Here is a 14,230-nt window from a genome sequence, read left to right on the forward strand (position 1 = left end):
GGCGACGGCATAGGCTGCAGTCCCTGTGGCAGTGGGTTGCCATGGGCTACTGTGTGTAGCCAGCAGCCAGCGTGAGCGGCCATCCAGAAGCCGGTGGTTGATCTGCCTCACCCGGGAAGAGCACAATGATGGTGCCAACTTGGGCCAGTGAAGCAACGTCCTCCAGAACTAGTCTGAAGAACAAAAGGACAGCAACTTGTCTGTTCCCCTTCCCCCGATTCCCCAGCGCTGTTCCCAATTCCCTAATAAAAATCTTTAAAAAAATGCAAATGCTGATCCTTAGGTTCTTTCTGTCCTATATTAAGTTCCTTGAGAACTGAAACTACTGTTATTTATTTAGCTATCTTCCATTATGCTTAGTAGCATAATAGAATATAGTAGGCATTTAGTAAAAGTTTATGCAATAACTTATTGTACTGTTTGAGTAAACTGATTTATGGCACTTTGGTCTTAGGGTCACTTTAAAAGCATGTTAAGATTTCCAGTCAAGATGGTGCAGTAGATAAATGCTGTGCTTAACTTCTCTCACGAGCACATCAAAAATTATAACTAAACTACAAAACAACCATCATTGAGAACCACCTGACATCTTGCTGAACAGAAGCCCTACAACTAAGGACCTGCAGAAGAAACCACCTCGAGCTCCTACCAAGGAACCAAACAATCAATTCGAATGTTCAATGTGTCCAATTACTGACACCTTTAAAATCCCACCACACTGAGAGCATAACCTTCCTCTGGTGAATGTCTGCTTTTGATGTTGTTTGAGGCAAATCATCACGTTGCGACCAAGACCGTTTGCGCAGCCCACCATCCCATGCGGGAGTCAAACCTGGCAGCCTTGTTAGGAGCATGTGCTCTCACCAGCTGAGCCATCCTGTCACCTGCTGGCAGCTCAGCTTGGGCTCAGCTCATTGGCTCATGTAGGAATCAAACCGGCGACCCTGTTGCTCAGAGCTTGCGCTCTTAACCAACTGAGCCATTCAGCCGGCCCCCCAACACAGATTTCAGCCAGCATACTTGAAGAGTGTCAGAGCTTTCAAGGCTGGGATCTGTTTTCTCAAAATTGGTTGAACGTATATATGTAAGTCATTCATAGGGATCAACCTTTGAGTAACTGACCATAAGTTGTCAAACTCTATGGTTCCAAAGGTTTTATTACCTTTTATTAGGACAATTTTCACATATACACAAAAGTGGAAAGAATAGTATAACCCACTCTCACATGGTACCCATCAACCAGTCCCAACAGTTATCAACTAAAATGGGTTTTAACAGAAACATTTCAGTCAAAATTATATTTCCAGGTCTATATCATTGTTTCTCTAATTGATTATTTTTAATTCCATATCATGGATCTAATTATAATCCTACTTTACCTTTGCTCCTTAAGTTTCTTTTATTATTAATTTGGATTAAGAGTCAAAGATTTATTTTCTATAAATATCATAAAATTAGTTTTACGATACATTTTAAAATCACAACATCAAAAGAAAAATGCATGGCTTTGTGACTTTTTTTTAAATGGGAGAGAGTTAAACATGCTGGGTAGAATATATTTTGTTTTGTCTTTGTTTTTAAGGTTTGGCTTGAGCAACAAGTTTGATACTGAATTTCCCTCAGTTCTAACGGGGAAGGTAAGTGAGAGTTTGCTTTGAACTTTTGAATTTTAAAAGCATTGTTTTATGGGTTATTCAGTGTTATGACAAATGTTTGAGTCACTGGTAATGAAGTGTAGTAACAAGAGGCCAGGGTACTTGGAGGCTGTGGTGTTAGTGTCTGAAAGCTGTCTCCATGACAACTAGCCTATAATCAGTTATTTTGTTCGTTGTCCATTAATGCCACCCATTATTTATTTGTTCAGTTTTTACAGTTTTGTCTTTTTTCTCAGACCTGGTAGGGGTGTGTGTGTGTGTGTGTGTGTGTGTGTGTGTGTGTGTGTGTGTATATAGTTTTTATTTAGCTCAGTAATTTCCAATGTTTTTAGAGTGAACAAAGTTATTGTTTAACTTTGTATCACTCTTTTATAAAGTGTCCTGTGGTCTGATTTGTTATACATCAAAAGAATCAAATTTTGGGTTAGATGTTTTTCTGCCTTTTAGATAGTTTGAGTTTCTAAAATTGGATTCACTGCAATAAATTGTTCCCCAGTTCCTCTACATTCAGTAGTATCTTCTAGCATTGAGGTTGAATAGTCAAAGACTTCCTAGGATTTGAAATCGTGTTTGGAAACTCCTCTTACAACAGTAATGCTAACTTCTAGGCCCGGAGGGAAAAGGCTCTGACTAAGGCAAAAGGTTATTTACACGTTTGTTACTTGAGAAAATGTAGATGAAGGAAGAGAAAAGCCATTGTATTACAAAATACTCAATAATTTCCAAATGGTTAAGATCTGAGTGCTTGGTAGCTAAAATAATGATTTGGGGTTAAAAGAAGTTAACTTTTTGTGTGTTGAATCCTATAACTTAATATCATTCCGTTGAATTTTAGTACTAGAATAATGCTATTTGTCAGTATAGATTTTGGTCATATTTTAAAATAATTTCATTCTCTAAAGGGCTTTTATATGCTATTTTGGTGTTAATTTTTCTCATACATTATTGAGAAAAACAAGATGCAAATCAATGTGTAAAGTGTGTAATACAGGGGAGAAATAAACACATTGATAATCTATAAAGTAATTCTAGAAGGATCCACATGACACTAATAAAAGTGATTACCTTCGTTGAAGAAGGAGAAGGAGATGGGTGGAAGCAAGGGCAAGGATGAGACCATTTTCTGATTATCTTTTAGTGTTGTTTTGATTTTTGAACCATGTGATCATATTACCTATTCAAACCTTAGTTTATTTTTAATTTGCCCTCTTACTGTAAACTATTTGAGAATGGGATAAAATAGTTCTACTAAAATTGACTCCTTTTCGTCATGATATATTTTCCAGCTGCTTATTCTTCTCATTTTTGTCCTTTTCCCAGTCTTCTCCCCAGCTTCATTGGAGGGGAAAAAAGAGAAAAAGATAGCAGACCTCTTTCATTTTTCAAGGGTTATCATTGAGATCACAATAAATTCTACTTAATTTAACCCTGAAATGTATTATTTATTTGCTTCATTCTCCCCCTGAAAAATGGAGTCAGCTTGAGATAGTACAGAGTAATTAAACAAGCTCTTTGAAGTCAGATCTGGGCTGGAATACAAAGTCTGTCACTTACTGGCTTTGTGGCTTTGGGCAAGCTACGTCTCTGAGCCTCAGTTCTTCTGTGAAAAATCGAGATAATGATGCTAATACTTCACTTCTTGCAGCATATATAAGATACCTACTATATTGTCAGGTACTTATTAGCTTCCCAATGTAAGTTTGTGGTTGCTGTTGACCATTCTACCTGAGTGTATCCCGGTTTTACTCTGATTGTTTTTCTAGTTTTCTCAATTCACCAGCTTTCAATTTTTAATTGCTTCTGCTACTTTTACATTCTTCATCTGAGTAGTGGTGGATTCTCTGGTCCCACCAATAATTTGTCCTCTTGACTTTGGACCTTTTATATCTCTCCCGGGGTCTATCAAATCATGCCACATAATAATAAACAGGTGGAGATAATCCCTTGCTAATTTAACATTATAAAATATGTGGCTTCATAACTTTTTAGGATACAAAGAGCCCTTTGGTGTGAGATTTCGGCCTCACTCTCTGGTATGTTCAGTTGAAGTAGCAGTTCAGACTTAGATTTGTTTTATATGAGTTAATCTTAAATGTTTTCTCCAAATGAAAAAAGTCTCTATGAAAAAAATCTCTTGAGCAATAATGTGTGGAAAGGTGGCAAATTCAATATTAAAAGTAAAGAGATTATGAATTGAAACATCTCCAATGGAAAACTTGTTCTTTATGTTCCCTTTATGCTGCTGCTATGTTGTCTGGGCAGTTATATCCAGCTTTATTACTGGTTTAGTTCTTTAAAAGTTTGAATTACAAGTTCAAGAAATTCTAGAAAATAATCAAAAAAGTGTCAGAGAAGAGAGTTCTAAGACAGAAGAATTATCCATCTTTGAAATAGGCCAATTGTATGTGCTTGAGGGATGTTCAAAATATTTCTTTACACCTCTTCATTTCTCTCAAAGCCTTCTAAAATGAAAAGCTCCACCAGCCCCAAAGTACAGTGTTGTAAACTAGAGGAGTAAGAATTTTAAGCTGTTTTTGGTATGCCTAAACACAACTTAAATAATCTAGACATGAGCTGTTCTTAATGACACCCATTCTTTTCAGGTTACCAGTTTTGTAGCACATATCATAATGATTGGATATTTTATTCTAGTATGCACTATTTAAAGTGCACAAAATTTCTCATATATTGGATATGGCATAAATGATACTGTGATATTTTTCTTAGTTTAGTGTTTGGTGAGAAAAAAATAACACTAAAAGGAATTCTGAAAGTCTGATTCTTAAGTCACATGGTGTAGCATTAGCTTTATTCATTTTCTCTTTAATCAGATGATTTTTCTCCAGTAGGCACTGTTTAATTTGTATAGGTTATTTTGGATTATCAAAATGCTTCTCTGATAACTGGGGGGAAGAGCCAAAAAGAATTTACATGAACCAAAAAAAAAAACTAAAAGAAAAAAAAGGTCTGAATTCCAGATTTAGCAGTTTTTGTGTAAAAATATTTAAAAATGCGAATTTTCACTCATTTGCTAAATGCAACATCTAGAAAAGGAAAATAAATCTACCTTAGACAAAGTCTTTCAACACGAATGGGATTCTAAATGGCTTTTATGCCTCAACTAAGCAAAATTGCAGAGTGCATTCTGAAAACCTAAAAGCCATTCTGACAAGCTCTGTGGCTCAATATTAATTTTGTGCTTGTTATGTGTTGATGCTTTAAATAGAAATAAAAAATGATGTTTTATATTAAGTGCAGAAAAAATAGTTTCTACCGTTTCACTAAAGATAAGTCCTCCTGTCACAACAGGACATATCAAACAGGTGTACACATACAGAAGCTAGTGACCAGAAAATGAAAGAACCACGGAATTTTAGAAAAGAAATAAAAGCTCCTGACTCTCAGCTTGAAACAATTAAATGGTATTATGGAGAGAGTAGTGTGCAGTATTGGGAACTATAAGCCATAAAGTTGACCTTCACTTTTATGAGCCGATATGACAAGTGCTAGATAGGCTTGTGTTCCCCTTGATTGAAGGAGGCAAATCAGTCCTGCTGGGTTTTGCTTAGATTTTCTTCTGTTTACAGAGTCTCTTGTATCCTGTTATAAAATATTATGACCCTTTCCCTACCTTTATGATGTGCTTTTCTTTTTTCTTTCCAAGAAAGTCAAAGGGAATTAAATGTTTCTTTACATCCTGCTGTTTGGCTAGAAAGTAAAGGGCTTCCATCTAACCTTCATTACTAGAGATAATTATATGGAAATAAATGAGTAAAATGTTATTAACTCTGATTCCACACAATTAACTAAACATTCCTTTCACATTGTTTAAAATCAGTAGTTTAACCAGTTCCCATTTCCTATACCTTTATGTTTTTTTACTTTTATTGTTATTCAAATAGATTTTTTTGAAAGACAGTCCTGGCCTTTTTTTTTTAAGTGAAAATGCAGATTTTAGTTTATTGTTTCAAGTTCTAGTAAGGTTTCTTTTCAATAGATTTATTTTACACTTCAAAAACCTGATGGTTGCGAGGGGAGTGGAATGGAGGGATGGATGACAAAGGTGAAGGGAAATACAGTCAGTAATCATGTGATAACTTTGCACAGTGTCACATGGTTACTAGACTTAGGGTGAGCACATGGTAAGATACAGAAATGTCAAATCACTGTGTTGTACACCTGAAACTAATATAATATTTAATGTCAACTGTACTTAAATTTTTAAAAATCTGAATTCTCATTTTTAGTAACTTGAGTATTTTAGTTTCAATTTGCCCATGATAAGAGTGTACAGACAGAGACTATTGAGTGTTAAATGTGAATGTGGAACGTGTTAGAAGGGAAGAAGGAAATTTGCCACATTTTAGAAATGTTTTTGTTAATTCATTTCCAGAAGCATGTAATGAAAGACAGAATTGATAACACATGTTATATGCCTGGCATATAATTTATTTCACCCACAGAGTTTTCAGTGAAAAGCAAGTTTTACTTTGTGGGTTGATAAATTTCTGACTTTAGCCTCACTCTTTACTTTAACTTTTTTTATCTGTGCTTGTACACTTGTAAATAAAAATTTTAAATAAAAAATTAAAATTTATTTTTAAATAAAAATTTAAATACTAGTTACAGGCCTTAAAGTTGTAAATGGACAGACTTCATAATTTTGTGATTTACATAAGTTTATATAAAAAATTTGCCATGTTTTAAAAATGTGTTAATGTTTCCAGATATACAATTTATAGAGAATTGATAGTAATATTATATTACAAGTTAGAGCTAAATATATAAATGTATTTTCCTTAACTTCTATTTCATTGTTCAGTGATTCACTAGGAAAAAATGAAGTTGAATATCACTGAGAGATAAATCTGAAGAATTGAAGAACTGTAGAGCATTGAATTTGCTTTCAAAATGTAGCAGAATGTCCTTTTGTTTATAATAAAATGTGTAGCAAAACTTTGCTTTTCTTTCTCCAAGTCTAGTCAGAGCTATGAATCACTGACTTCTTTTTGAAAGCCTTCCAGTCAGGAGGTTCTTTCTAAGGTATAATTTCCATTACCTGTGAGGTATATAAAACAAAGATTCTTATTCTCATTTTATAGATGGGGAACTAAAACTCAGGAAAATTAAATGAATTTGCCAAGATTTTTCATAGCTAATAAGTAACTAGAATCCAGATCTTGATTTATTGCCTAATGTGCTTAGCCTGTTGGTGTTTACTATTTTCAGTTATAAGCCATGGTTTTCTGAATTTATTTTCATATTTACCTCAGAAATTTAGTCATTTAATTGAAATTCTTTTTACTCATTGATTGTCTTTAGGTCATATTGCCAACAATCTAGATGGAGAATAAAATTTGCGTACTTTCCCCATGTAAATACAGTTTTGAGTCTCACAATTTCACAACTGTTGTTAGTTAACATATTAGGAAGAAAATCATATGGGTTAAGCAGTTAACCTTATTGGGTAGCATGAATGATTCTAATAAAGCTAAAATAATTACTTAATGTTTTAATCATGATAGTGCTGAATTCTGTGGTCATGTAGCTTTCTAACACCTGCTAATAGCTATATGTTTTGTAGTGTTGACTTGAAGACATGTCTATTAAAAGACAAAAATGTAGTAAATTGATTCCTCTAGTATAACTTCTACTTGGAAGAGTTGTAAAGCTCTATATTTTTTATAACAAATGTGCTAATCAGACTTTTCTTTTATAGCAGTTTCTTTTTCCTAACAATTTCATAAGTTTCTCTTGCACAGCCAGATGCTGCATTTTTCCCCATAGATTTTACAGTCAGACAGCTTTCTAAATAAAAGGGGATCATTTTTGAGATTCCAAAATGTGATTTCACTGAAAGTAAGCTATCTTTAGTAAGCCTTTGAGTTGTATAATCTTCAAGCAGAATTTTAGGTGGAAATCTAATTATGCCTGCCATGTTCTTGCCTTTGAACTGACTTTGTCGTTGTTTACAGAGAAGCAGCCACTTCCAGCAATAGAGGTAGTAATTCAAAATATTCAATTTGTATAAGGACCTTTCAACTTTCAAAATTTGCAGCAGTCATGAGCACATTTTATGCTGACTGCTAAGATGGGTTTTTGAATGGAACCACTCCTCACTGCCTTTTGTAAGTGTAGCTTTTCCCTACAAACAATGGGAACAATGGCAAGAGTTGAAACTGTTATGTTGCAAATTTGCCAGGGAGAAAAGATTTGAGAGTTGCCTTTTTTAAAGTAATTCAGAAATATTGCCACGGTCTGATTTAAATTTCATTTTCTCTGGTAGTATATAGGTTCATGTTGTTGTTTTATGCTTTTAGTCTTAATTCTGGTCAGAGTGACTGGACACTATTACTATCACCTTAAAATTGAGGATATTTGGTAAGAAAACTGTTTGGTGGGTATCCTTTACCACAAATTTTATTGCTGTCATTGTGTTGTTGGCAATTGCAGAAGATTGTTTGTGAACATCAGAAGAAGTTCTATAAACATACAATTATATTGTTTTGCTTTCTAATGTCATCGAGGAGTATGTAATACATATTTATAGGGGAAGATAGGGAGGAAATCTATTTAGACATGTGTAATTCTTTAAAGTATTTGTAATAAGACAAACATTTTCTCTAGGTTTAGAGATGTTAGTGGAAAGCTGCCCACAAACTGTTAAAGCCTGTGCCCTTGTAGGTGGCGCCGGAGGAATTCAAGAGCAGCATTGGCCGTGTGAACGCATGTTTGAAAAAAGCTCTCCCAGTCAATGGGAGATGGCTGCTGTGCGGTTGTCTCTGCTGCTGCTGCACCCTGGGCTGCAGCCTGTGGCCTGTCATTTGTCTCAACAAAAGAGTGAGTAACAATTTTATTGTATACTAATGATAAGAGCTAAGATTTGTTAAACACTTGCTATGTGCCAAGTATATTCCATGATTTAATTCATTCTCACAACAATGCTATCCTCATTCTAGAGGAACACAGAGAGTAAGTCATCTGTCCAACCTTTATCAACACTTTATCACTTAACATGGGTTCCCATCATTTTAAATAAGTGCAATGTTAGTGGAGTCCTTAAGTAAATGTAAATGTAACTGGGTTACTCATTCTTTTAACAAAACCCGAAGCTCTGATTTAAAGCATTTCCAACCTACAAGTATATATGGGAGACCTTCTGATCTGAAGAGGCAGAAGTGAGAGTGCCCTATAAAGTTGGTGGGGGGGCAGGAATCCTGCTTAGTTCTGAACATGTTGAAACAATATTCTAATATGACATTGCTAGTTATGTCATGAATTTAAGACTGTTACCTTAATCTCATCTTCTTTAAATTTTATTTTAGTCTTTGAATACCCCCACACACACCCCATGGAAAGATATATCTTTAAACTTTTAAATTGACGCCAGTGAGGAAAATTCATTTATTTTACCTAAATTTTTTTCCTGTACCACATTGATAATTTCACGTAAACCTTTAAATAATAATCGGCTGAACCATATTCAAAATCACAGCGCCTTGTGGAGGGATAATTAGTGAAGCAGTGGTTTCATAAAAGCCAAAAATATTCCCGAGAAGTACTCATTATGTTTTACTTTCCATCTCTCTCTTGCTCTCCTAAATGTCTACTTCAAAAAGACAAATAATAAAATACTGCCACCCCTATAACTTCTTGAGTGGAAAAGTTAAACATTTTATTGATTCCCTTGGTAACTATCAGTAGATCAGAGCTTTCCTTAAAATAGAGCTTAGTTTATTGTTTCTCAAAGCATCTACAGTATTCTCGAATGGCTTTCTATAAGTTAAAAAATGATAGCATAAAGGGCCGGCCGAGTGGCTCAGTTGGTTAAGAGCTCGCTCAAGAGTGTGAGCTCTGAGCAACAGCGGTTCGAGTCCCGGCCCGAGCTGAGCAGCCGCTGAGCTGCCGACAGGTGGCAGGATGGCTCAGCTAAAAAAAAAAATGACAGCATAAATTTCTTCCTAAATTGTCATATCTTTCAAAAGTTACAAATCAATAACTCTTGTTCATCCCTATTATTTTTAAAGCCTCAATGTGCATTAATTATGTCTTGGATTTTCCATCATACAAATACAGCCAATTTCAACTACTTAATAACAGATTTTTTTTGGTTTTAATATTATCCAGGATCTATCTTTTTTTCTGATGAACTGTTTATGCTTTGCCTATTTACTAACACCTTCACCACAAGGCCTGAAATAGAGAAGCAATTATTTTCTTATTTATTTTCAATTACAGTTGACATTCAGTATTATTTTATGTTAGTGTCACATGTACAGCGTAGTGGTTGGACATTTATATAATTTACGAAGTGATCAAATAAAGCTGTTTGAAAAGTTAGAGTAAAGGTTACAGTATATGTACCACCTCTTCTTCTTTTCATTTTATTTTATTTTTTAATTAGTTTCAGGTGTACAAAACAATGCACTAGTTATGCTTTTTTACCCCTCACAAAGTGGCAACCCCCTCCCCCAATCCACTGCCCGATATCACACATATCTATTACAATTCCATTGACCACTCCCACACTATACTACACATCCCGTGACTATATATATATATATATATATATATTCAATTATAGTTGACATACAATATTATACAACATCAGCTTCAGGTGTACAGTGCAGTGATCAAGCCTCCACCCCATCCATGAAGTGTACCACCTCTTCTTTATCCGGTCATCTGTTGATGGACACCTAGGTTGTTTCCATATCTTGGCCATTGTAAATAATGCAGTGAATACGGGGGTGCAGATATCTTTTCGAATTAGTGTATTGGATTTCTTTGGATAAATACCCAGAAGTGGAATTGCTGGGTCATATGATAGTTTTATTTTTAACTTTTTTTTTTTATTGGGGAATTGGGGGAAGGGGAACAGACAAGTTGCCGTCCTTTTGTTCTTCAGTCTAGTTGTGAAGGACGTTGCTTCACCGGCCCAGGTTGGCACCATCATTGCGCTTTTCTTGGGCGAGGCAGATCAGTCGCCGGCTTCTGGACAGCCGCTCACGCTGACTGCTGGCTACACACGGTAGCCCATGGCAACCCACTGCCACAGGGGCTGCAGCCTACGCCATCACCGGCGACTCACAGCAGCCTAGCTCCAGGTTGTGCTGTTGTTCAGCATCTTAGCTGTGGAGGGCAGTGTCACTGGCCCTCATATGTGGGATCCGAACTGGGGCCTTCTGGCATCCCAAGCCAGTTCTTAACCATCGCGCCACTCGGCCGGCCCCATTTTTAACTTTTTAAGGAGCCTTCATAGTTTTCTATTTTCGAAGGATAATTTTTCTGAGTATGGAATTCTAGGTTGGTGGTACTTTTAACACTTTAAACACAATCATGTAGTGTTTAATGATGGGATATGTTCTGAGAAATGTGTCACTAGGTGTTTTGTCATTGTGTGAACATCATAGCATGCATTTACACAAACCTAGAAGTTATAGCCTACTACATGTCTAGGCTAAATGGTGTACTACCGTCGTATATGTGATCCGTCATTGATCAAAATATGGCACATGACTGTAGTTCAATCCACTCTTTGCTTGGCTGGCATGATTTTTTTTTAATTATTTTTTATTATGAAATACACATTTTTTAGAATTAGTTTCAGCTGTACAACACAGTGCAATAGTTATACTTTTTACCCCTAGAAGTGACAAGCCCCCTCCCCCAATCTGCCACCCCACTTCCCCCCAATATCATACATATCTATTACAATTCCCTTGCCTCCACTCCCACACTATACTCCACGTCCCATGACCATATATATTATTCACTTAAAGTTGACATACAGTATTATACAACATCAGCTTCAGGTGTACAGTGCAGTGATCAAGCCCCTTCCCCATCCATGATGCGGTCTCCCTAGCAAGACATGTGACCACCTGACACCCCACAAAATATTCACATCATCAATTACATTCCTCGAACTGTCATATTGAACTGAATGCAATATTGTAGTTACGTATTTATGCTGTCTAACCCCTTCCCCTTCTCTCTCATCCCCACCCCCTCCCAACTAACAGCCATCAGTTGTTCCTCTATATGTCTGAGACCACTTCTGTTTACATTTCTCATTTATTCAGTTTTTAAGATTCCACATATAAGTGAAATCATATGGTATTTGTCTTTCTCCGACTGACTTATTTCACTTAACATAATAGTCTCTAGGTCCATCCATTTCGTCCCAGGCATGATTTCTAAAGAGATGTTCAATGTAACTCTTATCCTTGCTCCCTTATATGTAAAATATTTTTTTACCTTTGGCTTCTTTCAAGATTTTTCCTTGATTTTCTGCAGTTTGAATATGAGGTTACTAGGTGTAGATTTCGGGGAATTTATCCAGCTTGGTATTTTCCGAGTTTCCTCAATCTATCATATGGTTTGTTGCCTTTCATGAACTTGGGGAAATTCTCTTGTCTCTGTTGCTTTTAATATTTCTTCTGCTCCTTTTTCTTTCTATCTTCTGGTATTTCTATTATGTGCCTATTGTTCCTTTTGTAATTGCGTCATAGTTCTTGGATATTTTGTTCATCTTTCAGTTTTTTAATTTTAGTTTTAGAAGTTTCTATTGGTATATCTTCAGTCTTCACTGATGCTTTCCTCGGCCATGTTCAGTATGTTGATGAGCCCATCAAAAGCATTTTTCAATTGTGTTATGATATTTTGGTTTTCTACCATTTTCTTTTGATCTTTTTCTTACAGTTTCCATCACTCTGCTAACATTATCAGTCTGTTTTTTCATATTGTCCACTTTTTACATTAGCGAGCATTAGCATATTAATCTTAGTTGGTTTATATTTCCAGTTTGATAATTTCAACATCTCTGCCATTTCTGAGTCTGGTTCTGATGCTTGCTCTGTGTTTACAAACTGGTTTGTTTGTTTTTTCTTTTAGTATGACTTCTAATTTTTGTTTGCAGGCTACACATAATGTGCTAGGTGAAAGAAATTGAGGTAAATAGGTCTTTAAAGTGATATTTTATGTTTGTCTGTCTAGGAGTTTACTATTAGTTGTAGCTTCAGGTAATAAAACTCATAAAAGTATGGGATTCGCCCCCAAGACTGGGTCCCTTTGGAATTTTTAACTCTCAAACTTGTCCCCACTGAACTGCCAGCAATTCATCAATTAAAGTTTAGGTTCTGCTACTCTAGTCCTGGTTCTCACAGAGTTTTCCTCTCCTTTATTTCTACTCTGGTAAATTGTACTTCTTTGTATCTCTCTGTCCACCTCTCCAGTTTGGGGGCACTGGCATGTCCTGTTTGTTATCTTACTTCTCTGACAAATCTAAGAGTCGTTGATTTTCAGGTTCAGGTTTTTTGTTTGTTTGTTTGTTTGTTTTTCTTGATGTGTGGGTAGGAGGGACAACTTCCAAGCCCCTTACATGCCTAAATGGATTATCTTCATTTTTTTTAAGTTAATTTGATCCATATAGGACTCTTGGTTGACAGTTGTTTTTTGTTCACTTTCAACTTGTTCTTCCTCTATCTTCTGCCCTACATTATTTCTAAAGAGAAGTCAGCAAATAATATTATTGTAGATTCGTTGTAAGTGATGAGTCATTTTCATCTTTCTGTTTTCAAGATTTTCTATTTTTCCACGGCTTTCAACATTTTACTGTGATGTGTCTGCTATGAATCTCCTTGTGTTTATCCTATTTGAAGTCTCTTGAGCTTATTTGGGAAGTTTTCAGCCATTATTTCATTAAATATTTCTTCTGTTTTATTCTTGTTCAAATACTCTCAATATATGCATGTTGGTACACTTAATGATGTCTAACATTTCTCTGAGGCTCTGTTCATTTTTCTTCAGTTTTCTTTGTGCTGTTGATATTGCATATCTTTTTTTTAAGATTTTTATTGAGGAATTTGGGGAATGGGAACAGTGCTGGGGAATTGGGGGAAGGGGAACAGACACGTTGCTGTCCTTTTGTTCTTCAGTCTAGTTGTGGAGGACGTTGCTTCACTGGCCCAAGTTGGCACCATCATTGCGCTCTTCCCGGGCGAGGCACATCAGTCACCGGCTTCTGGACGTCCGCTCACTGTGGCTGCTGGCCGCTCATGCTGGCTGCTGGCTACACATGGTAGCCCATGGCAACCCACTGCCACAGGGGCTGCAGCCTACGCCATCACCGGGGACTCTCGGAAGCCCAGCTCCAGGTTGAGCTGTTGTTCAGCGTCTTAGCTGTAGAGGGCAGTTTCACTGGCCCTCATGTGGGATCCGAACCGGGGCCCTCTGGCGTCCCAAGCCAGTTCTTAACCATTGCGCCACTCGGCCGGCCCTGCATGATATCTTTTTATCTGTCTTCAAGTTCATTGATTGTTCTTCCAGTTCAAATGTACTTATGTGCCCTTATACTGAATTGTTTGTTTCAGTTATTGTGCTCCTCAACTCCAGAATTCCACTTGATTCCCTTTAGTAATTTCTATCTCCTTATAGACATTCTCTACTTAATGAGACACTGACATCATAATTTCCTTTAATTCTTTTTTTTGGGGGGTCTTGGCATGGCATATTATATTCTTTTATTGTGAGAATCTGAATTCCTTTTTTGATGCATATGTCTTCCTTGCTGT

The 14,230-nt window shown here is 36.2% G+C and overlaps 1 protein-coding gene across 2 annotated transcripts in view; it reads left to right on the forward strand.

The window, feature by feature from the left end:
- The window catches only part of CHIC1 (cysteine rich hydrophobic domain 1), a 37,129-nt gene that overhangs the window by 8,470 nt on the left and 14,429 nt on the right, over window positions 1-14,230 (forward strand). For both annotated transcript variants that reach the window (XM_019634003.1, XM_019634004.1), the window contains exons 2-3: window positions 1,583-1,637; window positions 8,340-8,495. In XM_019634003.1, the coding sequence (XP_019489548.1) occupies window positions 1,583-1,637; window positions 8,340-8,495 (211 nt within the window). The remainder of the gene's footprint in view (window positions 1-1,582; window positions 1,638-8,339; window positions 8,496-14,230) is intronic.

This window comes from Hipposideros armiger, unplaced genomic scaffold (genome assembly GCF_001890085.2).
Source record: "Hipposideros armiger isolate ML-2016 unplaced genomic scaffold, ASM189008v1 scaffold_1473, whole genome shotgun sequence".
NCBI lineage: Eukaryota > Metazoa > Chordata > Mammalia > Chiroptera > Hipposideridae > Hipposideros > Hipposideros armiger.